The sequence below is a fragment of the Hyperolius riggenbachi genome, chromosome 8 (genome assembly GCF_040937935.1).
Source record: "Hyperolius riggenbachi isolate aHypRig1 chromosome 8, aHypRig1.pri, whole genome shotgun sequence".
Taxonomy (NCBI): domain Eukaryota; kingdom Metazoa; phylum Chordata; class Amphibia; order Anura; family Hyperoliidae; genus Hyperolius; species Hyperolius riggenbachi.
This window is the reverse complement of record NC_090653.1, coordinates 266232842-266259701: the sequence shown is the minus strand read 5'-3', so window position 1 is coordinate 266259701 and position 26860 is coordinate 266232842. Positions and strand designations below refer to the sequence as shown.

Sequence of the window (26860 nt, the reverse complement as noted above, 5' to 3'; positions counted from 1 at the left end):
GAATTAAACATCAGGTTTGTAAGTGGCACTTCGTATCTGAGTCAGGACTGGGTGAGACTACAGTGTGACCCACACTGATAAGAAATTACAACTACAAAACACTTTCCTAGCAGAAAATGGCTTCTGAGAGCTAAATGGATAAAAAGGATCATTATTTCATAGATTTTAGCTCTAGCATACTTCAATACATGTCATTGAGCAAAAACAAAAAAAACCTGTATGAACTTAAAAAGTAGATTTAAATATAAAATAAAACTGTGGAATATCTTAAAAAGTCATTTTCGGAGGAGGAGGATAGATACAATTATTTATTTCATGTGTTTATTTACACCACGGGTGTACTTTAAGTCTTAAAGTTCCTTCTGGGTGAGAAATCTCTGGTGTGCGAACACAGTGGACCGGAACTCACCTATGTATAATTTCGGATTAAAGGCGCTCACTCTCGTGACCAATAGCAAAACTGACCCTTTTAAAAACTGATCCATCATCCGTGCCACGGATCAGTTTTTACACGGATCAGTTTTCCATCCATGCCAGTGTGAATCAGGCCTAATTAGAGTCGAAGCAAAATGTATGCAAATATATGCAGCCTGGAAATACACCAATCAAATAAAACCGTTACATTTCCTTAGTTTATTTCCAACCTGCATAAATTAGCATACACTTTGCATTAACTAACAATTCTTCGCATCTCACCATTACTAGTCTGTAAGAACAAACACTTGACACATTGAATATTATGCTTCGGACTAATCACACGACAAGAAGGGGCGGGTTTGAAGGGTTTTATTTCCAGTTACATACATGTTGTGGTCCTGCGCTGACAGGGGGCATGCGAGATACAGTAATATGGCTCCTCCTTCCCGAGAGTGGCTGTATTCCTCTGCCAGCGACAAAGGCTGCACCATTCATACACATTGTTCCAGCCTAAGGGAACGCTATACAAAGAGAGTGGCTGAGAGACGCGTGTCCCCCTCCAGTGTACAATAATGGTCCGCTCCTCCTTTCTGATAAGATACAGACCACACAGTCTCACGCACAATGATATTTACAAGTCATTTTACATTTCACAATGCATGAAATATATATATTTATAGAAAGCAGATCCGCATGTCAGGCAGGACAGCCTAACACATCATAATATACAGTATTGGAATATTACGGGGTCGTCGCTGGAGGGATGACATCGCTGGGTCACAATTCTGCTGCATTTGTCACTTTTAGGGCTGATTAATACTTCAAGAGCTTTTTAAACGCTAGAGATTTGTGAACACTCACATAGGATAACATTAGCAGGAGCTTTTAAAACCACAAAGCACTTAGAAAAGCTCTTGTAGTGTGAACGAACCCTTAAAAGGAAACTAAACTGAGGGATATGGATGTTTTCTTTTAAACAATACCAGTTCCCTGGCAGTCCTGCTGATCTCTTCGCTGCAGTAGTGGCTGAATCGCACACCTGAAACAAGCATGCAGCTAATCCAGTCTGACTTCAGTCAGAGCACCTGATCTGCATGCTTGTTGAGGGGCTGTGGCTAAAAGTATTAGAGACACAGGATCAGCAGGAGAGTCAGGCAACTGGTATTATTTTAAAAGGAAAAATCTATATTCTTCTCAGTTTAGGTTCCCTTTAAAGTAATACTGAAGTCATCCTAAACAAATTTAGATACTCACGTATAGAGGTGCAAGGCTTTGGGTACCATTTTATTATTACTATTATTATTTAGTATTTCTATAGCAGACATTTTCTGCAGCGCTGTACAGATTACATAGTCATGTCACTTAACTGTCCCTCAGAGGAGCTCACACTCCAATCCTACCATAGTCATAGTCTAATGTCCCTACCATATTATTATTATTATTATGTATTTACATAGCACTGGCATCTTTGGCAGCACTTTACTGAGTACATAGTCATGTCACTGACTGTCATCAGAGGAGCTTACAATCCAATCCCTGCCATACTCATATGTCCATCATAATCTAGGGCCAATTAAGGGGGATACCAATTAACTTATCTGTATGTTTTGGGGATGTGGGAGGAAACAGGAGTGCCCGGAGGAAACCCACGCAGACACAGGATGAACATACAAACTCTGTGCAGTTAGTGCCCTGGCTGGGATACGAGCCGAGAGTGCTATCCAGTATGCCACCATAGTGACCATACCATAAAGCCTTACCGGTCCTCTTTCCCTGCCCTCGGTCCACCACTGACCCCACCCATTTAAGTTATTCGACCAACTGGTCAGCGCCTTAGGGAGTTTGTGATAGGCGCCAGAGGCACTCGTGTCCCTGAGTGCTTCTGAAGATGGGAGGCGCAGCACAGAGCCGTCCATCATTGGAAGCACCCAGGGACATAGGTGGTTCAGAAGACTCTCACAGGTGTGGAATTTCAACAAGAGACAGCGTTGGAACGAGGGCATGGAGAGAGAGAGAGAGGACTGGGAAGGCTCTAATGCTGGATACACACCATGCGTTTCTGCGTTCGATGCGTCCGTCGATATGCATCGATTCTATTTTTTCTGACATGTCCGATTCAAGCTTCGATGGATTGTTAGGTCGATTTTCCATACTTTACATGGCAATCGACCTAAAACTCATCGAAATGCGTTCGGAAATAGGGAGGAAACCCACGGGAGCCAGAGCCTTCCCTCTACATTAGGTGAGCATCTAGTAACATTTAGTCGGTTTTTTTAGCATCACTTCAGTATTGCTTTAAAGAAAACCTGTAACTAAGAAAAAAAAGTTCCCCCGGGGGTAGGGGTGTACTCACCTCGGGTGGGGGAAGCCTCCGGATCCTAATGAGGCGCTTCCCCCGTCCTCCTGTGTCTCACGGCGGTCTCGTTGTGCCCCTCCCAACAGCGGGGATGTAAATATTTACGTTCCCTGGCTCCAGCGCAGTATTGGCTCTACGCTCGGAGATAGGCGGAAATAGCCATTTGCTGTCGGCCCGCTCTGCTGCGCAAGTCTCCAGCGCCTGCGTAGTAGAGCGGATCCGGCAGATTGTCTATATCCGTCTATCTCCGTGCTGAGAGCCGCAACAGCGCCCCCCGCTGGAGCCAGAGAAGGTAAATATATCAAGCCTTGTCAGAGATGGGGGAAGCCTCATTTGGACCCGGAGGCTTCCCCTTCCCGAGGTGAGTACCCCCCAGAGGGCACAAACTCAAACTTTGCCCAAATCCAGACAGCGAGAGAGCACAACTCAGAATCTACATCACTTGTCCTGTCACAAGGGACTTGAGGGTAGCAATGAAAATTAAAGTAGAACTAAACTCAGAACTTTCTCTCTGCTCTAAAAGATTAGCCATAGAAGGATAACCTTTACGGGGAAAAACAAATCTTTATTACAATTTAAGGAAAACCTATAAACCCCTGAAGTTTTAACTTGGTTTCACTTTGCAGGGGATATAAATATTTACTATATGGGGAAAGCTGCCTTGGCAGAGCTCCTGCAGTCTATTTAAAGCTGTGGATAAGAACTAATTAGTCACTTTCATCTGGCTAAACAAACACAGAACAGAGAGCAATGAATTTCTTCAGCAACTTTATGCGGAATAAAGACTTTGCATTGTGTGCTGTGCAAGAGATCGGGTCCACTTTAATATCAACTATCTGCCTCTCTTCATTCCAGTTTTTTGTTTATTGTTAGGTCTGTCCCTGCTAGAGATTTTTCTTTTTGGACAGGAAGTTCTCCCTGATGGGGCTGCAGACAGTAATAAAACCCTCAAAGAAGATTCTGAGCATTTCCAAAACTCCAGTGAGAAAATAATGAAATAAAAAAGTGCTTCATTTTCACAATAATTATGTATAAATGATTTAGTCAGTGTTTGCCCATCGTACAATCTTTCCTCTCCCTGATTTACATTCTGACATTTATTACGTGGTGACATTTTTACTGTGGGCAGGTGATGTAGCTGCTGCATGCTTTTTTGGCTGTTGGAAACAGCTGTAAACAGCTATTTCCCACAATGCAGCAAGGTTCACAGACAGGAAACTGCCAAGAGTATGTACTCAGAATTTCTTTGTGGGAGGAGTTTCACCACAATATCAGCCATACAGCGCCCCCTGATGGTCTGTTTGTGAAAAGGAATAGATTTCTCATGTAAAAGGGGGTATCAGCTACTGATTGGGATAAAGTTCAATTCTTGGGCGGAGTTCTCTTTAAGGTAAATCCTCTTATCAACTAGCTACTGAAAAAAAAAGTGTTTGTAATTATATATTTGTACTCTGTGACTGATATTTATCATGCTTCTGTAGTGGGGCCTGAAGATGCGGACGTATGAATGTCAGCTGTGGACAGCAAAACAGAGAGAGGCATTGAGAGGCTGTGGCTGTTCTGTTGCTATGGAGGTGGAGTGGAGGGACGATGGCGCAGTGCGCGACGGAACTGCTTCCAGCAGGAGGGGTGAAGAGGGGAACAATGCACTCGGCCAAAACACATCTGGGCCACCGTACACACACTAGATTCTGTCTGCCCAGCCGGTAACCTCACCTGAGAACACGCCCCGTGTATGAGGCTTTAAAGTAAACCTGTAACATTATGGAATGCAAAAGTTTATCTACCATTTTATATGGGTGTGATATATTAATCTACCTCCAGGCTGAAGACTATAAATAATTCTGCACAATTGGCCAGGACTTATTTAGAAACAAGTGCAGCCCTTACCAGGGTCATAGACTATAGCAAGGCCCGCAGAGTGTTACCTGATTTAGCGGTATTGAGGATGCAGCCCTGCAGAGGTTTAGTGAGGTTTTCGCTCTTGCTAAGCTGGCTGTTAAGATAAATGCTATAGGTATGTAGACGGACCACCCTTGTCAGTCACTCTGAGCAGACTGATGGGCTTGCACTGAAAGACGGGAATGGTAAGCATGCTGTGCTGCATTATTAAACAGGAAGCATGTCCTGCATAGGCAGAGTGCAGACACATCAGCCCCGTGTACTTATATCATTCCAAAACAAGACAGAATAGTAGAATGTTGCACCGTGTTAGCCATCAGTGAAAGCAAGACGTTTTGAATCACGATGATGCCATTTATTGGCCGACTTGTAGGTAAATAAAAAGTAAGCTTTCGGCTTATAAGCCTTCTTCAGACTTATTTCCTGTATATTAACAAGATGGTGAAACGCACAGCTTATATACACTGGGCATTCACAGGAGAAATGGTCTTTTGCAAACATACGTGTCATTAGATGCCTTAATTACAACTTCATTAACCACTCACCTAACGCCGATCAGTGGCCGCAGAGTGGCTCCCACGAGGCCGCCTAACGCAGATCGGCGTAAAGTCTTGGAGGCGGAGATCAGCAGGGAACGCTCGCACACATGCGCAATTGTTCCCTGCCGAGACACGCAGCGGAGCTTCGTGTTCAACCTGCCAGCCGCGGCTCACAGGCTACAAAAGAGGGGAAAAAAGCCGCTTTTTGTATGTACAGCGCTGCGATCTCCCCTTGATTGGCTCACAAAGTGATCACCCTGATTGGCTCTTGGGGGGGGGGGGGGGGGGGGACAGAGAAATAAAAAAAAGACATTTTTATTAAGAAAAAAACATTATAAATTAATTTTTTTAAAAGCACATCACAGCAGCAATCAGATGCCACCAACAGAAGGCTCTGTTGGTGGCAAGAAAGGAGGCAAGATTCATTTGCGTGGTAAGTTGTATGGCCGTGCAGCACACTGTTAAAGCTGCAGTGTATTGTAAAATTGAACCGAATTGTAAAAAAAATGGCCTGGTGACTAGGGGGGTGTAAGCCTGTGGTCCTCAAGAGGTTAAGGCATCTAATGACATTTATTTTGTTTGCAAAATAATGTTTCTCCTCTTCCGAAATGTCCAGGGTACTGTATATAAGCCGTGTGTTCTAACATCTTGTCAGTATACAGGAACTTAAGCTGTGTACACACTTAAAAGATTAATGAAAGATCACAGACCAATGTTACCCCTTTCCATGTAGTATGAGAGTCATACCTACACAGTCTATTCTATTGAGCTGAACTCCCCATCAGATACAAATCTTTGCAAGATGCTGCACACAAAGATGCTGTACACATTCAACAGATCAGTATCTGCAAAAGATCTGTTCCGGCTAAATGCTTTCATAGTCTATGATATCTGCAGATCTCACACACCTTAATCTTTTAGAGCAGAGTTCAGATCCACTTTACAGTAACCCTGAAAGTAAATCTGAGACACATGGACTGGGCCCCGACAAAATGATATGCAAATTAATACTGTAACTAGGCATCAGGAGAAAGTCCCCTAGTGTCAGGAGGAAAACCCTCCCCTTTAAGCTTTCAGGACTTCCTGCTGGTCTCTCAATGCGACAGGTGGCTTCATGGGCTAATTAGGGTTGCTCAGGAGTAGGAATGATCAATGAGATGCAAATATTTCTGAGTTAATGAAGGATTACGTAAATCTGTATGCAAATGTATGCAGCTTAAAAATGGACCAATCAATTTAAACTTGGTGGGGCTTGATCAGTCGGTTTTCAAGCTGCATAAATTTGCATACAAATATACATAATCCTGCACAAACTTGCATATATTTGCATCTCATTGATCATCCCTACTCAGGAGGTCCGCACTGTAACAGTTCTATTTTGCAGTATAACATCTAAAATACCTGCAATACCAAATGTGAACTCATCTCCTCCTTGGTGACCAACTGCTGCCTGTACACCCCCCTCTGCCAATGAGATTGTCCAGAGGCTCTGCCCCTGACTGTGAAGCATGAGGTCATGAGTTTCACAATCATGGCAGACAGGAGTATTGACCTTACCTCTTTCACTACATGTATCCACATCACTTATAGTATTTAGTGTAAATTTACTTAAGTGTGCTAAACATAATTTAAAATAAGGCTCTGAAGAATGCAATAAGTTTACAGATTTTAGTTCTGTTCTAATGTACAGTCGTATTGCCATTGTTTACATTTCAGATAGATGGTTTCCCCAGGGCTGAAGGTGCGTAAACAGCTCTAGACTTATATCACCCGTCGGTAATTGGGACCTGATGCCTTAAGGCGCGTACATACGCCTGATTCCTGCAAACGACGGGTCAGCAGACCCGCCCGCAGGGCAAGCCGTTCTGCCGACAGTTTGCCAGTGTGTACAGTCTGTCGGCAGGCTGATAAGGCTGGTTTAGACCGATCCTGCCAACGGACTGTACATCAGGTGTGTGTACGCGCCTTTAGGATGACACCGCTGTCCAGCCTGTATAGACGCGTACCTGCTATGCAGCTGACAACATGTTCTATTGCGACCGTGGGGGGAGGGGGCAAGGGACGACTGATTGGCATGTGCATGACGTCACATGGCGGGAGAGCAGCAGACAACGCGATCGACCATTGCAGGGTGAATTGTTCCACCGGGCGGATCGCTCACAGGTTGTGGTCGGCAGCCGCTGTATGTGGGTGCGGGCCTTAAAGAGAAACCGTAACCAAGGATTGAACTTTCTCAGTAGCTAATACCCCCTTTCCTGTGAGAAATCTATTCCTTTTCTGAAACGGATCATCAGGGGGCTCTGTATGGCTGATATTGCGGTGAAACCCCTCCCACAGTGTGATGTCAGCACCATAGGGGACATCACAGTTGCATTGTGGGAAAAAACAGCTGTTTCCAACTGCCAAACATGCATCATCTCTTTCCGTTGACATAACCTGCCAACAGTAAAAATGTCACCCTGTGATAAATGCCAGTGTAAATCAAGGAGAGGAAATATTTTACAATGTGCAAACACTGACTGAGGCTGGTTTCATGCTGTAAATCAGTGTTGGCGATGCACTGCCAAAACAGGCCTTCAAGAAACACCGCACTATAGCACAGTGTTCCCTGCCTGGCCCCCGGTCAAGCAGGAAGTGACGCGGTGCTTGCCGTCACTTCCTGCATTGATGTATATGGAAGCGTATTGCTACGCCGCGATGGTAATTAAAATAAAATCCACGAGCCGCCATAGACTAACATGGGCCAAAGCAGATCGCGGCAACTCAACGCAGAAGCCACATGGTAACGTAGTTCTGGACCTGCATCGGGGATGCGGCAAAAATGTCACTTCTATCGTGTCGCAGTATGAAAGTCTCCATAGACTTTCATTGCACGGCGGCGGGGGCGGAAAGATACTGCACCGCCCCGGTGTGAAAGGGCCCCCAATCAAGCATAATTAATTATTGTAAAAATTAAGCACTTTTTTTTTCATGACGTTATTTTTACTGCAGTTCCTCTTTAAGCTCCTCACACCCAGAGTGTGCAGAAATTATCAGCACTTCAATACACAAATGAGAATGAATATACAATAGAGTCCATTTTAAACTGTAGAAGCAGCTGGTACAGTTTTGAAGCACATTACTCAAGCAGGGAACAACACACACTGTAGTTAGTTTATCATCAGTATTAACACCGTGAAGCAATTTAAAGAGACACTGAAGCAAAAAAAATATGATGATATAATGAATTGGTTGTGTAGTACTGATAATTACTAGAACATTAGTAGCAAAGAAAATATTCTTATGTTTTTATTTTCAGTTATATAGTGTTTTTTATAACATTGCACCATCCTCTAATATTTGCAGTTTACACACTACTAATTGATTTTACAGAGCAGGCCAGTGAACTTTTGAAATGTCCTCTGGAGAGAAAGAGAAATTACAGTGACTGATAGTTAAGATAACAAGCTTCAGAAGACAGAGCTCTCTGCGACTTTGAAAGTCATGGAGCTCAATGGCTCTTTTGCAACTGGAGTTTCTTAACTCTTCCTGTACTGGAAACAATATTCGACTTATGTCTCTGCTCCTAATGTTTTATTTCTTAGCTGTACTACACCTAAAAATCATCATATCATATTTTTTTTCTTCGCTTCAGTGTCTCTAAGTGCCTGTATCTTAAAAAGGGTGGGAAATAATGAATATATATTCTGCATTACTGATTTCGGACCCACTTTAAAGACATGTTAAGCACATTTGAAGTGTAACTACAGTCATGACATGCCATACAATAAAAATCTGCCTCCCATTTTCTTATTGCCCATATAGTTATACTACCTGCCTTTGTCTCAAAGAAATGTCATCACCACTCATTAGCCAAAAGAGGCGGTAATCAAAAAAATGGACAGATAGGCTGTAACATCAATAGTCAACACTGATTGGAAGAGAACTACTGCAATGCCTTATGTGCATAAAAACACAACTCCTCCCCATTTCACGCTATAGTAAGTGGTAGTGGTAATTATGTATTTTTATGTCACTTACTGATCAGAATGAGGGAGCTGTACATGCGAGGCAAAAAAAAAGGATTCTCTTGCTGAGAAGTGAGAATCAATGCAACTGTCACAGTATGTCATCCAGAAGTTTACGCCTTTGTTTACTCAGTAAACCAAAGCTTATCTTCTCTCCACACATAAAAAAACAACAACTTATAATAGAAGCAGCGATGATGGGCAGATCGAACAAGAGACAGATCTCTCTCTGACTGAATCTGATTAGAGACAGATCTGTCAGCTGCCCATACAACCGCAGGCCGATCCCCAATTGATTTCAGCATGAAATCTCTCAAGAATCGGCCTCGCGACGCCGCTGATTCTGTCTAGCTGGACACCACCAAATTGTTAATGTCTCACCCCACTATAAATCTCGGCTGCACTGACTCCGTCTCCTTTGCTTTTTCTCTTGAGCGCCACCATCTCACCAAGCATCAGAACGTGTCGTGGGACATCTCACGCACATGGTGGGCCCTGGGGCAGGAGGGGGGGGGGGGGGGTTTGTTGGAGAGGCATTTACATTTGGGGGGCGGGGTGGGAGTGGCCGGGGGTCCGTTGCGATATTGCATGCTGTTGCCACCGCACACCGTATCGAGCACCGACATTTTCCAGTTTGCTCAATCAATACATTCGACTGATTTCAGACCCAAGTTGGTTAAATCGTCGATCGGGCCGTTTTTTTGCCACACCGACTTTCATACGATTCAGTAAAATTATCTAACTGGGTGGTCAATCAGGCTGCAGTATAGGTAGATGTATGGTAAGCTTAACAACGTTTGAGGGGTGTGGTTCGTGCGTATGTCCAGAGAATTGGGTGTCTCTGAGGAGCAGATCAGAACCTTGGGAAATGGTAGAGGGGGTATTACAGATTTTTATACTGCAAAATAAAGACTCCTACAATAAAAGTATAAATGCGACATTGTTTAAATTAATTACCCACAGCATGCATTAACAGAACCCGTCCCCGAAGTAGGGCTTTAAATTAGGCAGTTAGAGGGTTGAAGTTCCTGGTTGTGTTCCTTCATGAGACTAGACAGTGGAAATGTCCCGACAAGATGCCCCTCCCTGGCTAAGCGTCAAGGCAGAATGCATTTATGGAAGGCCGTACACATTCGGACATTCAGAGAAAAAGAGCAATATAAAATAATTATGACATAAAAGCAGTCGATAACAGTTAACACTCACAGAAAAAGTTCACAAGAATGAGAATAAAGAAACTGGGAATTCTGATCGGACCTGTGCAAATTCCTCTGTACATTGTAACCTGAAGTAGTGTTCCACGATCACCCTCAACATACAAAAAACAAAATATCTTAAGAGACAATTAAGCTTAAATTGGACACACAAATGAGGAATGCTTGAGCAGAGAGGGTAGATCAAAATGAAACCGAGAGCTGCCCCTGGAAAAGGCCGGTATAAGAGTCCAATGTTGGAGATGGTGGTAGAAGCAGAGCCGCGGCCTGGCCTTCAGCTTGTCGGGTGAGACTGGGGGCTCTCCTGTGTGGCTGGAATACATTCCTTGCTGAGGCGGACAATCTCCTGGGACAGGGCTTCCAGATCCTGCATGGGAGACAAAAAATGATTGCATTATGGATCAATTATCATTTAACACTTTAGACTAAAGAGGATCTGAGTACAGGCTTTGGAGATGTGAGGTGTTATCTCATAACTGCAGCTTGGTTTTATAGACAATCAATGTATTGTTAAGAGGAAAATTGGACTTTAGGTCACAGGCACTTTACAGAGAGTCAACTGAGATCTGGTGCTCTACAGAGTTTCTCCAAGATTTGGTACTCTATAGAGTATCACTAAGATATGGTGCCCTATTGAGATATGGTACTCTACACAATATCACCAAGATATGGTGCTCTACAGATTATCACAGAGATATGGTGCTCAACAGCATATAATTGAGATGTGGTTATCTACAGAATGTCACAGAGATGTGGTGCTCTACAGAATATCACCAAGATGTGGTGCTCTACAGAATATCACCAAGATGTGGTGCTCTACAGAATGTCACCGATATATGATGCTCTACAGAATGTCACCGATATATGGTGCTCTACAGAATGTCACTGAGAAAAGGTGATCTACAGACTATCACTGAGATATGGTGCTCTACAGAATGTCACCGATATATGGTGCTCTACAGAATGTCACCGATATATGGTGCTCTACAGAATGTCACTGAGATATGGTGCTCTACAGAATTTCATGGAGATACGGTGCTCTACAAAATGTCACCGATATATGGTGCTCTACAGAGAGTCTGTGAAATTTGGCCATCAACAGAAATTAAAAATCAGACGTTAATATACAGTAGAAGATCAATGGAGCAGCGTACGAAGAGAGAACAATGTCCTTGGTTATGAAGCCTTGCCCTCGTGCCATTCCTACTGGTTTGACCCCCCACATTCTCACCTCGTCCCCCACAGAATGACCTACCCCATCAATGTCTCATCCAAATCAAGACTGAACTTTGATTGAGGGGACCTTTGCTGCTAATAGATTTTCATTACCTCCATTGTTTATTTATAAACAAATTTAACTACTAACCTATGAGAAAAACGGTGTACCATGTTACTGTGTGGTGGGAAAGTGGTGAACACAACGGTGGGTATACCTCAAAGCCTCATACATGGGGGGGGGGGGGGGGGGGGATTGCCCGAAACAAATAAATGACTTATTGTTCAGCAAATAAACAAACAAACAACGGTTTAATCGAAAGATACACAATGATTCTTGCGCCTTTTGAACGACTGTCTGTATGGATCACTTCAGCAGATAATCGATTGTTCATGGTCAGCAGGGCATACAGAGCTAAGAATGATTATTATACAAAGTGTTCAGGAAGTTTACAGCACTTCGTCTAAAACCTCCATCGTTTAGCAACCCGATCATTTAGTACATCGTCTGTAGTCTTTTCATCTTGTTCACATCGCGTGCATCTCTTGAAAGACAGATCGTGGAACATTCATTCATCAGTCGTTTCACATAATCTATCTTTCATCAACTTAACCCCAACGCTGGCAGAAGTTCGTCCAGTGCGCAGCAGGTGTGTCAGTGTAACAGTTTGTTCAGATCCTTGCCATGCATATAGCTGACCCTTCGTTTTGTGAAAGTGAATCACACTTTATTCTTTTTTTGCTCCGCCCCCCCAGCATAATTTAGCACTATACATTCCAGTCCTGTCGCTCTGCCCTGTGGAGGTGTTGTATCACTTTCTCCCTCCCAGACCCCGCTGCTCCCGCGAACAGGCTCATCACGTGGCGCCCCTCACTCTTTCTACATGAAGGTTAAGACGACACTGAAGGATTCTGCTTCTCCCAGCAGTAGGAAGAGGCTTTTCATGTTGCTATTCCCAGGCCGCGGGTTCTATGCGATCGGAAAATCAATGGAATGGATTCCTTGCACACTGGTGGCCTGAGATCTGTTTGACCTTGTGGTGTCCTCCGTGCACATGAGAAAGTAACATCTCACCACAACTGAGAGGCTACAAGTCTCCGGGAGGACAGGGCCAGCCAGCAGAGTGAGGAGGGGCTGAGCCTGCACAATCTCTGCACATGGCTCCTCGGACATCGTGGCCGTCTCTTTATCTCGCCTCTCATTTCCTGGACAAGATTTTTGACAAGAACATTTTAGTCACATACATCAAATTTGCTTTGGTGAAGTTTTCTTAAAAAGCCTATGTTCGGGATTGGGCAGTTCCTACTCCTCCCTTCCACTTCCCCCAAAACCTAAGGTTTTATCCTTTATCTCTAGAGAAACAAAAGTTTGCTTTCTTAAAACAGAAAGAATTTCGATAATTCAGGTTGGAGTGAGCTTGAGATGTCTCCCAGTGCATCACTGCTGAATATATGCAAATTAACCATTGTTACCCTTAGAAGCTAAACACACCTCCAGAACCGCTGGAATGCAATTATGTGTCAGTTTGTTAATTTGTACAGAGCCAGAATAATCCAACATGCATACAGACTGTTTCGGATTGTTTGGTCCTCATCAGTGCATGGCATGGATTCATTTGGCTCTATGGAGTAGGGCTTGTAACACCGAGAGGTACAGACTAACCAACAAGCTCATGGTGAACCAGAACTCATTGGAGTGTGTAAGGGACTACAATGGTCCATAAAGCCCCCTTACTAAAATGCTAAGAAAAACAAAAGTTTGCTTCCTTAAAACAGAAAGAATCTGCGATAATTCAGTTTGGAGTGAGCTTGAGATGTCTCCCAGTGCATCACTGTTGAATATATGCAAATTAACCATTGTTACTCTCAAATCCACCTATCCTCCCCACATTGAGGCGCTCACACCCGTACACCTCAGGCGCTCAGCACATTGTTTTGACATTGACCTGAAGAAGAGGGGGGGACAACCACGAAACGTGTCGACATCCTCTATTGCGTGCAATAAACGTTTTTAGTACCAATAGTCTGGTTTTAAATCAGAGAAGTAAGATTTCCATTACCTCTACTTTTTCATGATGACCTGCAGGCTGATACTGGATCAAACAACTTGAATGAATTACATAGCAAATATCAATCATTTCTTAGTCTATCTTTTAACTTCTCACTTTGCAATGTATTGATTTTTTTTTTTTGCCCCTACTATCTTTCCGTAAACTTCCTCTTTAAGTCATTTGATGTCGCTGAGGGGATCTCCAACTTTAGTACACCAACGCCTCATACATTGTCACGTTTGGGCACTCCGCTTATCGAGGCATCAGATGGCGTGCTCAGATTCCTGTCTGTAATTGGACGTTCACGCTATTGGATTTATTGGCACAAGAGCAACATTCCGCCTCGTCATATGGCGGCACTCAGGGGCGGGAAAGTGACTCATGTCCCCGATGTCGCCGTCGTACGTGCGGACGCTAGGAAGAGTGTTCTTTCATTCTTCACTCCTTGTTTGCGTTTATCTGAAGATCTTAATGACTTTATTTCTACCACAAGGCATGTGACAAAACACAAAGTCATAATGTGATACAAAAGAAAAAAAAAAATCACATTAAAGCTATTAGAGTGATTAACAACAGAAGAATATTTATTTGAATAAAACAAGCGGGCAGACTGTCTGCGCTAATCCTTTAGATGCCATCTGGAATACGTTCCAGCGATGCCCAGCTTGCGGCGGGGCGAGTGCTGAGCCGGGCGCGGATTAGCATATATAAATGTGTTATTAGTCCTTTTGCTGTGCAGCAGATTCGGCTGCTGAGGCAGGGCAATTACAACCGGCTTTCATGTATGGAGCGTTCTCATTACGGCCGGCGAGAGGCATTACTGACACCGGGCGGATGATTGATGTACTTTCCAAACAGAATTTCCGACTACGCTCAAATCATTGCGATGTTTTGGACGCCGCGCTCCCTTCCAGCTTTCCAGCCGCCAGCGGAGGGTGAGGATAGGTCGTTCCATTTAAATACTTTTTCGTCGAGATAAAAAACACGAGCGCTACAAAGCTTTGCGTCTTGGTTTCAAAAAGTTAAAATTTAAAGGCGGACTCGGTGGAGTGCCGGTTGGGTGTTCAGTAGGAATAAAGTTTGCAGGTTCACTTGCTGGCCTAGACACTATCTGCATGGAGTTTGTATATTCTCCCTGTGTTTGTATCGGATGTCTCTAGGCACTCCGGTTTACTCTCACATCCCAAACACATACTGATAAGTAAATCAGTTTCCCCCAAAATAGCATTAGACTATAAAAGAGATAAGATTTGTGAGCTCCTCTGAGGACAGTCAATTACATGACTATATACTCTGTAAAGTGCTGCAGAAAATGTCAGTGCTATATAAATACATACTAATAATATGGCAGGACATTAGACTATGCCTATGGTAAGATTAGATAGTGAGTTCCTCTGAGGACAGTCAGTGACATGACTATATACTCTGTAAAGTGCTGCAGAAGATGTCAGTGCTGTATAAATACACAATAATAATATGGTAGGACATTATACTATAACTATGTGAGGATTAGATTGTGAGCTTCTCTGAGGACAGTCAGGACATGACTATGTACTCTGTGAAGTGCTGCAGAAGATGTCGTGCTATACAAATGCATAATAAAATGGTAGGACATTGGACTTTGGTAAGGATTACCCTTATTGCAGAGCCACGCTGATGCTCCTACTGCTGAATTTAGCGGCTGGAGACATGCAGGGCAGGATGTGGTGCTTCCTCCTCACTCCCCTCAAACTTCAAAAGCGGCCAGCATGGCAGGCATAGGTTGAGAGGGAGAGAAGAGGCGGAACATCATGCGAAGACCCCTACACTGCACTGTATGCTGGAACGCAGAGTATCTACACATGGTGTTCTGTCCTCTCTCCCCCACCCAGCCTATGCCTGCTATGCCCCCGCTAGGGGGCGCTAGGAGTAAGCTTGCACTAGTGTGGCTCGGCCTAGACACAATAGACTGCAGCTGGGGCATGTGTGCTTAGCACTGTTTGCCAGACTCACTCGGGGCCCATACACTAGTCCACCCTGTGATGTTCTGACGGCGGCCCTGGAGCCAGAGTTCAGAAATTCCACCCAGAAAACAGTGTGCTGCAGCTTAAAAACTCCACCCCCATCCACAGCTTGGAATGGATAGAGGGGATTGCCTGTTGGCTGCACACACAGTCCCTCCTCTAACATCACGTTATTAAAAATAGGAAAAGAACTTCAGTCATGTGACCAGATCGATAATACCTCAGTATAGGAATGTAGTTGCTGTGTTAGGGATGGAATGTGCTGGGATAGATAAGGAGAAAGTCCAGGTACATAATATGTTTTTCTCACTTGCCCGGGTGTTGGACATTATTATCAGAGGAAGCAACAATCCCTGGAAACTCTACAATCTGAATCAATCGATACCGGAGATACAACCAAATTCTGTAATTCTAAGCCACAGCTCAATGCTAAATATTCCATTTAATAATTAATGCATCTCAAACAATTACTGAGCTCGGAATCACGTTTATTATCATCAGTATTACGATGATGATTTATTTATATAACACTTACTGCAAGAAATGGCGAAACCAGGTCGAGGTAAGAGACACGAGATAGATGGTGCTCGTAATACGCAATGCATTCTACTAGCGATTGTTACAGCCTAAGGGTGCAATACACACATCCAACTTTGATTGGCCAATCACTGACCAATTTTACCACCTTTATGTAGTATGAGAGCATATCTACACAGTCTATTCTATGGAGCTGAACTCCCCATCAGCTAAAAATCTTTGCAAGGTGCTGCACACAAACATGCTGTACACATGCAACAGATCAGTATCTGCAAAAGATCTGTTCCTGCAAAATGCATTCATAGCCTATGACAGTGATGGCGAGCCCAGGGCCGGTTTAAGCAACAATGGGGCCCCAGGGCAAAATAAACCTGGGGGGCCCCCCCAACATATACCCCGGAACAAAAATCGGCATTAGGGGACCTTTTTTGCAGCTGGTATAGTCAGGGTGTGAAGTCCCAATCGGTCAGAGCTCCACATTCTGGCTATCCCAGCCTGCATGGGGGACAAGGGGTTAAAAAGTTTCAGGAGGGGGTCCCTACATAATTTTTTTTTTAAAAATCTAAACATAAAAAAAAATTGGGAAAATAGGAAAAAATGCCAGGGATCTTCATACAGCCATATTGCGGCTGTATAGCGATCCCTGGCCAAAGCGCTGTGGCTGCGTATAGACCCCCTGGAAACCCCGTCAGGAAATGTATTGCGCTTTCGTTTGATGCATGTAAAATTACACTACCGTTAGGTTTGCTACTAAAAGTGACATTTACCGCATTTAAAACTATACTTTTTTCCTTCTAAACTTTAAAATCGATTTTCTCAAAAACTATAAGGTCTTTTTGAAAAATTGTTTTTTCCTCTTATTCCTAATGATCTCCTTAACATATCCTGCAAATTTAGGGTTTCTAGCATTTAAGGTGGATTTGCTATTAACCATTAAAGTCGGCAGGTTTTTAAATGTGTTTTTTTTCCTTTGAAACTTTAAAATCGATTTTCTCAAAAACTATAAGGCCGATTTGAAAAAATTTTTTCCTCTTGTAGCCACTGGGGGCCCCTACATGCTCTGGGGCCCTGGGGCAGCTGCCTCCTTTGCCTTAATGGTAGCGCCGGCCCTGGGCAAGCCTATGGCACGCGTGCCCGAGGCGGCACATAGAGCTGCCTCTGAGGACACGCGTGCTGTGCACACCACCACCGCTGATCGCTGTGCTTCCAGTGCCATCCCCCCCGCCGCTGCCTGAGCCCCACTCTTTCTTTCACTCATAGTAATAGACCTCGGAATCCTGGGCAACAGCCAAGTCAGAGAGGTACACGTTGTAATAAATATTTGTTGGTTGATATGGGAAACAACACTTTGCTCAGCACCATATCACAGAAGTTGTGATAACTTGACAATCATCACAGCAACAGCAAAGGAGATAGCACTGATTAGACGTCTTCAAAGTTTTAAGGTGCCCATACACTCGTCAGATTGGCAGCAGACAGATAAGAAATGCATCTGATGATCTATCTGATGCGTTTTTAGAACATTTTTTACCAGGATAGAATTCCAATAGATTTCAGTTTGAAATCTGTTGAAATTCGATCTGATGGCATTTTTTTGCCATCAGATTTCCATTAAGGCCAATGCAAACTGATAAGCAATCTCATCAGATCGACCTAAATTTTCCACCCTGCTAGTTCGATGGAAATCCATCGAAATCGATCGAAATCGGCCGTCGATCGGTCGATTGGCCAACCGATTTGCGATCGATCGATCGATCGATCGCGATCGATCGGTCGGCCAGAAAATCGGCTGAGTGTATGGGCTGCTTAAGAAGTTGTTAGTTTATTCAGCAAAACAAATATACAGGTGGGTTCAGCAGCAATCTTATCTTCGTTACATGTGCATTACCTCAGCAAAGCAATCAGTCTGTAGTGAGTCCTCTTAAAGGATACCACAACTGACATGTGACATGATGAGATAGACATGGGTATGTACAGTGCCTAGCACACAAATAACTATGCTGTGTTCCTTTTTTTTCTTTCTCTGCCTGAAAGAGGTAAATATCAGGTATGTAAGTGGCTGACTCAGTCCTGACTGAGACAAGAAGTGACTACAGTGTGGCCCTCACTGATAAGAAATTCCAACTATAAAACACTTTCCTAGAAGAAAATGGCTTCTGAGAGCAAGAAAGAGATAAAAAAGGGGGAATTTCTTATCAGTGAGGGTCACACTGTAGTCACTTCCTGTCTGAGTCAGGACTGAGTCAGCCACTTCCATACTTGATATTTAGCTATTTCAGGCAGAGAAAGAAAAAAAGGAACACAGCACAGTTATTTGTGTGCTAGGCACTGTACATACCCATGTCTATCTTATCATGCCACATGTCAGTTGTGGTATCCTTTAAGCGTTGCCTGCTCTTGGTCCATTCCTTGTGAATCGACCAGGCTTTCTCTTATGCTGGATCCACACGGTGCGTTCGCGCACTCGATTTCCCGCTCGATTCCCGTCGATTCGTTTATTTCCAACATGTCCGATTTGGATTTCGATGGATCGTTAGGTCGATTTGGCATACTTTGCATGCGAATCGACCTAACGATCCATCGAAATCCAAATCGGACATGTTGGAGATAAATGAATCGACGGGAATCGAGCGGGAAATCGAGTGCGCGAACGCACCGTGTGGATCCAGCATTATGGTACATCTATGCTAGACAGCACTTAGCATATATACAGCATACAGGTAGATGAGATGACAAGAAGTTACAAGAAGACGAGAAGTAAAGTGAAAGTAGAAACTGGAAGGTGGCTCTCTGGAGCCCATGTCGGCTGTTTTATACTAGCCTCTAAAGAGTTAAATGTGACATCACCCAGCAGGGACGGGCCAGTCCCCATCGCCTGCAATTGGCTGATAAGAGCCGGTGATGAATGACGCGGTTCGTGCCTGCTCAGATGGAAAAAGCCAAATATGGCATTTCCTCCCCTAATAATCCAAAAATGAAGTAATATGTCCCTAGACCATTGTTGAATGTACAGTGAGAATAGTTTCATAGCAATGGCTCATGTTTATGTTGTTTACCGCCAGCTCGTCTGGCCTATGCACTGGATATCCGTTCTACGGCCTTGTAGAAGACATATAGAATGTTTCTACTAAACCTCAGAACTGTAATTTCTCCGAATATTTTTATGTCATTTAAAGAGATACTCTGCAGAGCAAGTGTTTTTCCTAAAACCAGTTACCTAAAGTAAATGAGGCCTCTGATTTCAAGTATAGCATACTTAAAGAGACACTGAAGCGAAAAAAAATATATGATATAATGAATTGGTTGTGTACTATGAATAATTACTAGAAGATTAGCAGCAAAGAAAATATTCTCATATTTTTATTTTCAGGTATATAGTGTTTTTTCTAACATTGCATCATTCTCTAATATGTGCAGATTACACAACACTCAGCATTCAAAATGATTCTTTCAGAGCAGTCTGTGAACTAATGACCTCTCCTCTGGCAGAGAAAAAGTAAATAGTTAAAGAACAGTTGAGATAATAAAAGTCAGAAAACAGCCCTCTCCACGACTTTGAAAGTTGTAGTGATTAATGGCTTTTTTGTATAGAGATAACAACTGGAGTTTCTTAACTCTTCCTGTACTGGAAACAATTAGACTGATGTATCTGATCTTAATGTTTTATTTCTTAGCTGTACTACACATACAAATCATAATATCATAATTTTTTTTTTTCGCTTCAGTGTCTCTTTAACTACCTGCTGACCGCCTCACGCCGATGGGCGTGGCGGCAGCCCCAGGACCGCCGAACACTGATCAGCGTAAGGTCCTGTGGGCCTGTTTTGTAGGAGATTGCGCACGCTGATGGACGCGCATCTCTGCTTGGTAGGCGGAGCTCCGACCCGTCTTCAGTCTCCCAGCGGTGATCGCTGCTAGGAGACTCAGTGTTCTCCCCAGAAATTTTTTCCAGCCGGGTGGCATAAAAAAAAGTAGCCGGGTGGCATGAAGAAGTAGCCGGGTGGGGCAAGATGAGAGAATGCAGGGCTGGTGCTTCTGTGCCAAACTCTGTTAACAGCAGAGGAGGATGTAAGCCAATGACAGCCAGGTGCTCACCAAAACTAGCCGGGTGGAGCACCCGGCTAAAAGGGCCTGGGGAGAACACTGAGACTGTTAGACGGCAAAATCGTTTCACAGGGTACAGCGCTGTAATCTATGGCAGAGCTGTAAAGGGGACAGACGTGTGACACGGCTATCCCCCGGGGGAGACAGAAGTGATCGGCTCTCATAGGCTGAAGCCTTTAACAGCCGATCATGCTGATTGGCTGGCGGGGGGAGGAAGGGTTACAAAATTAATTTTGAAAAAAAAGCATTTTTATTTAAAAAATAAAGAAACAAATATTTGAAGAAAAAAATAAACATTGGGGGCAGCGATCAGACTCCACCAACAGAGAGCTCTATTGGTGGAGAGAAAAAGGGGGAGGGGATTGCTTGTGTGCTGAGTTGTGCAGCCCTGCAGCGAGCCCTTAAAGCTGCAGTGGCCCATTTTGTGAAAAACGGCCTGGTCTTTAGGGGGGTTTATCACTGCAGTCCTCAAGTGGTTAAATTCCAACATACGCTACCCGCGTCTAGTGTACTGCAAAGGCGGAAGGGACGTTAGTCGCTTCCTACATTTTGAGTACGTTGGGCGCGGGTAGCTTGTGCGCTTTCTCTGGCTCTGCTGTCACTGCAGATTCTGATGTCTGTTACTGTGACAGAGAGAGTGGGGCCCAGGCAGTGGCAGCTGGGACAGCAGCGGGAGCACAGCAAGGACTGGGAGGTCACCATGGATCTGAGGTCTGTAATGGCACCCCTGCCCCAGCCTGCACCTTGCAACCTGCTCCAGCCAGCACCCTGCATCCACCCCCAGCCAGCACCCTGCATCCACCCTCCAGCCAGCACCCTGCATCCACCCCCCAGCCAGCACCCTGCATCCACCCCCCAGCCAGCACCCTGCATCCACCCCCCAGCCAGCACCCTGCATCCACCCCCCAGCCAGCACCCTGCATCCACCCCCCAGCCAGCACCCTGCATCCACCCCCCAGCCAGCACCCTGCATCCACCCCCCAGCCAGCACCCAACCTGCCAGGCCAGCATCATTACCACATCACCGCCAGCCAGGCCAGCACAGCATCACTGTCAGCCAGGCTAGGCAGTCCAGCATCATGTGTGGGGGTAATTGCTGCATTTTATATATGGGGGTCATTTTTTATTTCATATGTGGGGGCGATTGCTAAATTTTAAATGTAGAGTGGCCTTTAATGCATGAGTTGTTTTTTTTTTTTACTAAAACCACAGTATTCAGTATAAAGTACCATGTTGGTACTCTGTGATCAATACGTGGATTTGGGGTTGCAGTTTGGGCACTCGGCAACTAAAAGGTTCGCCACCACTGGTCTACGATATCTGCAGACCTCATACACACCTTGTTTAAGGGACAATCATCTGCAGATCAGATCCACCAGGATGGATCTTCAGATCTGCAGATGAATGTCAGTTAAACAAGGTGTGTATGAGATCTGCAGATATCATAGACTATGAATCCATTTTACAGGAACAGATCTTTTGCATATACTGATCTGTTGAATTTGTACAGCATCTTACAAAGATTTTTATCTCATGGGGAGTTCAGCTCCGTAGAATAGACTGTGTAGATTATGCTTTGATACTACATGGAAGGGGGTAAAATTGGTCTGTGATCTTTCATTTTCCAAAGACTTTTATCTGAAGTGTGTACTTAGCTTAACTCGTGACACAGGTGTTCTTAGTTCCTATAGAGGCTGGGTTCACACTGTTCTGGATGAAAAAAAAACTGATCCCTGTTGCACTTAAACCACGAATGTAAAACTCGAATACAAAGTTGGCTGAAATTGAGCTCTGGGACCAAGTCTCGGGCCAACCTCAATGTCTAGTGGCCTCCTCCCTCCCTTATATAGTTCCCTGGTGTCTAATAGCCCTCCTCCATCCCCTATACAGTTCCCTGATGTTTAGTGGTCTTCCCTCCCTCAGCTACATAATCCCCTGATGTTTAGTGGTCATTCCTTGCCTATACAGTTTTCGGGTGTCTAGTGGCCCCCTCCTTTCTCCTATACAGTTCCCTGGTATCTAGTGCTTTACTCCTGCCAATACGGCTTCCCTGGTGATCTAGCACTTCCCCTCCAATATAGCTTCCCTGGTGGTCTAGAGAGGGCCAAACACAATGCAAAGTGTGGAAACCACCTGAGGGCCAAATCTGATGGCTCCGAGGGCCAGATATGGCCCACGGGCCGGAGTTTAGCATGTATAGTCTAAATGGATCAGTTTGTTAAAATGGGCATCAGTTTTTCATTTGTTTGCCCTTTACGTTTTCACCGCGTTCCTTTGCCGCCATCCATTCGAGTCCTCTGCACGCTAGAAATGCTGTACATATCCCAGAGCCTCATCAGAAGCATCAGGCTCCCATTGGTTTGCAAAACACCAAAAGGAATCCTCCCCTGAGTGAGGGCCGATTCCCACATTCTAATTTGTCTCCCTAAAAAGAGTCACGTCCTGCACGTATTTTCGCCTCCGCGCGCTCCCTCGTTGTTCCCATACGTGCACCAGTTTAAAAGTCTCTTGCGTGCTGCTGCATTAAGACAAAGGGGGCAGGTCCTGCGAAACACGTTGTCCTTTCTGGTGTCAATCAAAATAAGTAAAATTATCTTCAGTCAGGTAAGACTGTTTTGTCATCCACTCCGAATTGATTGCATACAACCTTTGGGGCGCCTCATCCCAATTCATGGGCAGTTCTCCCCTCCCCCCAGGGGTGTCCTCTGTGATATTTGTCCAGCTGGTTCTTTGATTTTTTGGCGTGCGACCCAACTCCTCCCAGAGAAGATTTCCTATCTGCAGTTCTCCCCTTGAAACTGTTTTGTAAGTAGTTTTTGTCTAATTGAAAGATGAACTGTGGTGAAAATAACAATGAATAAAATTTCTTATTGTTTACAATAGTCATTTATAGATTATTTAGTCAGTGTTTGCCAATTGTAAAAGCTTTCCTCTCCCTGATTTACATTCTGACATTTATCACTGGTGGTGACATCTTTAGTCCTGCCTGGTGATCTGTACGGAATGTTCGTTACTGGGAGTTCTACCGTATGTACAGAGGGAGATACGGCTTGCTAGGCAGTCGGAAAAAGCTGTTATTTCCCACAATGCAATGAGGTTCACAGACAGGAAATTGTCAGGACCTTGGTCATGACATCACACTGTGCGAGGGGCTTCACCACAATATCAGTCACACAGATGTCCTTAATTGCCTATTTGAGAAAAAGTAAAGATTTCTCGAGGAAAGGGGGTATCAGCTACTGACTGGGATGCAGTTCAGCATTGGGTTAACCACTTAAGGACCAGGCCATTTTGCGCAGATCTGTGCTGCATGGGCTCTTCAGCCCACAGCACAGATCTGGAATGAGGCAGGGCGATCAGACTCCCCCCCCCCCCCTTTTTTCCCCACTAGGGGGATGTCCTGCTGGGGGGTCTGATCGCCGCCGCTCTGTGTGGCCGAGCGGGGCGGGGGTTGTGCTCCTCAAAGCCCCCCTCCACAGCGATTGTCGCCCTCCCTCGCCTCCCTTCCTTGCTGTGGGCGGCATGGGACTGTGATTCGTCCTGCGCCGCCTCGGATAGGCTTCAGCCTATCAGATGCCGGCGATCCCCGGCCAATCAGAGGCCGGGGATTGCCGATCTCCTTTACATTTAGCAATCGGAGGCTCGCAGGCTGTTCACGGAGACACCCTCCGTGAACTGACATGGAACGGCCACTTCGACCTGCCGACGCCTATCGGCGTTGGGCGGTCGTTAAGTTGTTTGTTCCTCTTTAATATCCCATTGCCTGAAAATAATACACTACTTTGGTGCTCCATTTATTTTGGTGCTGAACTCCCATAGTAGGCGTACAATACGCCACTGAACGGACCTCGCTGGATAGTGTGCTGTTAAGGGCTCTGCCTTTGACATGGGAGACCAGGGTTCAAATCCTGGCTAGGGTCAGTACCTATTCAGTAAGGAGTTCAAGGCAAGACTCCCTAACACTGCAAGGTGGCCTCTTGAGCGCGTCCCAGTGGCTGCAGCTCTTGAGCACTTTGAGTCCAACAGGAGAAAAGCGCTATACAAATGTTCGGATTATATAAAAAAGCAGATCGTTGTTATGCAGCTGACGGAGGTTTGTACTAAAGGAAAGGCTCTACTGCAGCCCAACATCCATAGAAGCTGTTTGTCAAGCTTTTACCAAAGGCATCCTAAGTACCCGTCATCTACACTGCAAAACGGCATGCAAACGCTAATGTGGGTTGCGGGCAGCCAACCGGAAGAGGCTGAGAAGCGGTAACTGCTCCGCTCTGCAGCCATTCATCACAACTGCTAAAGGCAAACACAGAAAAACGTCGCAGAAATTTATAACAGGTGCCCAAGTGCAGGAAAATAAATGTGGTTTTGGATAATGTGACAAGGGGTTAAACTCTGTTCCTATCACAGAAGATCGTAATGGATCAGCAATTCTCTCTGATTAGCGCCTTTTTTACGCCACATGCGGTAGGATTTTTGGAACACAAGCATCTTGCTGATCGTGCCTCCGCCAAAATAATAGAAATAACGTTACACTGTTTCAATTGCACTTACATGATTTCATTTTTTATGTGAACTCCGCCCCTGCTGCATTGTTTAATTGAACTTCCTCTCTGCTCTAAAAGAAAAGCAACAGCATAATAGCCTTTACAGAAAAACATTTGCTTTGTTACAGCTGATACAAATCCTGCAATAAATCTGCAGTGTGTCTATTTCCTGCTTTCACGGAAGCAGACACGGGGTTAACATCCTGTGTTTAGAAATTAGCTGCACTGTTGGGGCAGTTAGCTGACACAGCTGAGAGATCAAATTGAAGTTGTGATTAGTCACAGATGAGAGGGAATTGGACAGGCTAAACTCTCTAAATACACATACCGGTAATGTGCATTTCTCTTTGTTTTTCTTCTGACCTGTGCAAGAAGACTTGCGCTAGCACAGTAGAGAGGACCCGACTGGAATAGGCCATTTCTACCTGATCCCGATCCGAGAGCCGCTACTGAGATAGGATCCAGAGGCTTCCCCCTCCCGAGGGAAATACCCCTCAGTGACACTTTTTTAGGTTACAAGTTTTCTTTAAAGGGAAATCAGCGTCCATCTCCCTCTCACTTCAGCTGTAATTGCACAAAGTCTTGTGGAGCGCAGATGCTCTTTCCTACGTAAGTGACATCTGTTATCTGCACATCAGGTCTGATTACCGACACATGCAAATGTTCACCCTCTTCTCTGTACCCACATCAGACCTGATATGTCGATAATAGATCAGAGATAAGCAGTAATAGGCAGCAGTGGGGGCGGCTGGAGCTAGAGCTGTGCACAGTAAGCACAGCTGCTGCACAGGCGCACACTGCTGGTGAAAAGTGAAGCATGTGTAATCAATAGGAAGTCCAAAGGCTTCTCAAATCTTTTCACAAAGGTACAATCAATCAATGATGCATTATAATTGCATTGATCAAGAAGCAATTTGGGGTTGAATTATTTATCCTTAGAGGAAAGCTCCATAGACGTGCACCAGATTACAGTAACCCCTTGCATTCCACCATGTTTTAGCTAAAAACTACCTCTGCATAAAAGCAGGGACTGAGGGCCCCCCTTTTTTTTTACTACCCGAGTTTTGCAATCCAATACCGATCCCAAGCAGAACGTAAAACATCAGGTACTAACAAATTACTGTGACCAGTTTGCGATGCAAATTTCTCCCAAACGCAGTCCTTGTTCTGCTGCATTTATCATGCGATTGAGCCAGGGCCATTTCTTGGGCAGTATGACTGCCCTGGGCACAGAACGGCAAGTAGAGGAAGGGGACGCAGGCAGAGAAACCGCTAGGGAACTGGTGACGCGCAGTGCAGCTAAATGGAAGAAGATTACCAGCTCGATCACCTTCCTTGACCTCCTAGGCTACCTGCGTCAGAGGGCAAGTCATCATTATGTCACCCCTGCATGATGACACCTGATGTCCTGTAGCGGTACTGCAGACTGTCAGTGCGCAGCGCCCATGGAGGAGTCGGCTTTCCTGGCTCTCTTCGCCTGTGTGTTCTCCTGGTCCCTGCTTCCTCCTGGATGAGCGGCTGGTCACTAGTAAGTAGGCAGATCTACTTATGACCTGCAGATGTGTGACTGTACCTGAAGAGTCAGGGTTTGCCGAGTCCACGGGGGTGGAGGGGGTGACATTTTTACACTCTCACCCTGGGTGCAATTTAGCCTAGAAAGTGCCCTGTATTGAGCTCCTAAACTTTGAATAGGAGGGAAGAAAAATTGCATAGCAATCACACGGCTAAGCGCGATTGTTTTCTGAATTCCGCAATTCTTAAAATGTTCCCGTTCTTTCTTTTTCTCCCGCAGCAAATAAAAAAACACTGCAATTGGGGGAACACAGAGGACCGGGAAGGCTCAACAGGATCCAGAGCCTCCCCGCTTCATCGGTCAGTATCTCACTTTTTTTTTAAAAGGGAGACCGAGGTTTGCAGGATATGGAGGCGGACATGTTTATTTCCTTTTAAACAATGCAGATTGCCTAGCTGCCC

The 26860-nt window shown here is 44.8% G+C and overlaps 1 protein-coding gene across 1 annotated transcript in view; it reads right to left on the bottom strand.

The window, feature by feature from the left end:
* Positions 1-770: 770 nt before the first annotated feature.
* Positions 771-26860, bottom strand: part of GRIPAP1 (GRIP1 associated protein 1) — a 255468-nt gene continuing 229378 nt past the window's right edge. The window contains exon 29 of the mRNA XM_068248000.1: positions 771-10802. Within this exon, the coding sequence (XP_068104101.1) occupies positions 10710-10802 (93 nt within the window). The 3' untranslated portion in view covers positions 771-10709. The remainder of the gene's footprint in view (positions 10803-26860) is intronic.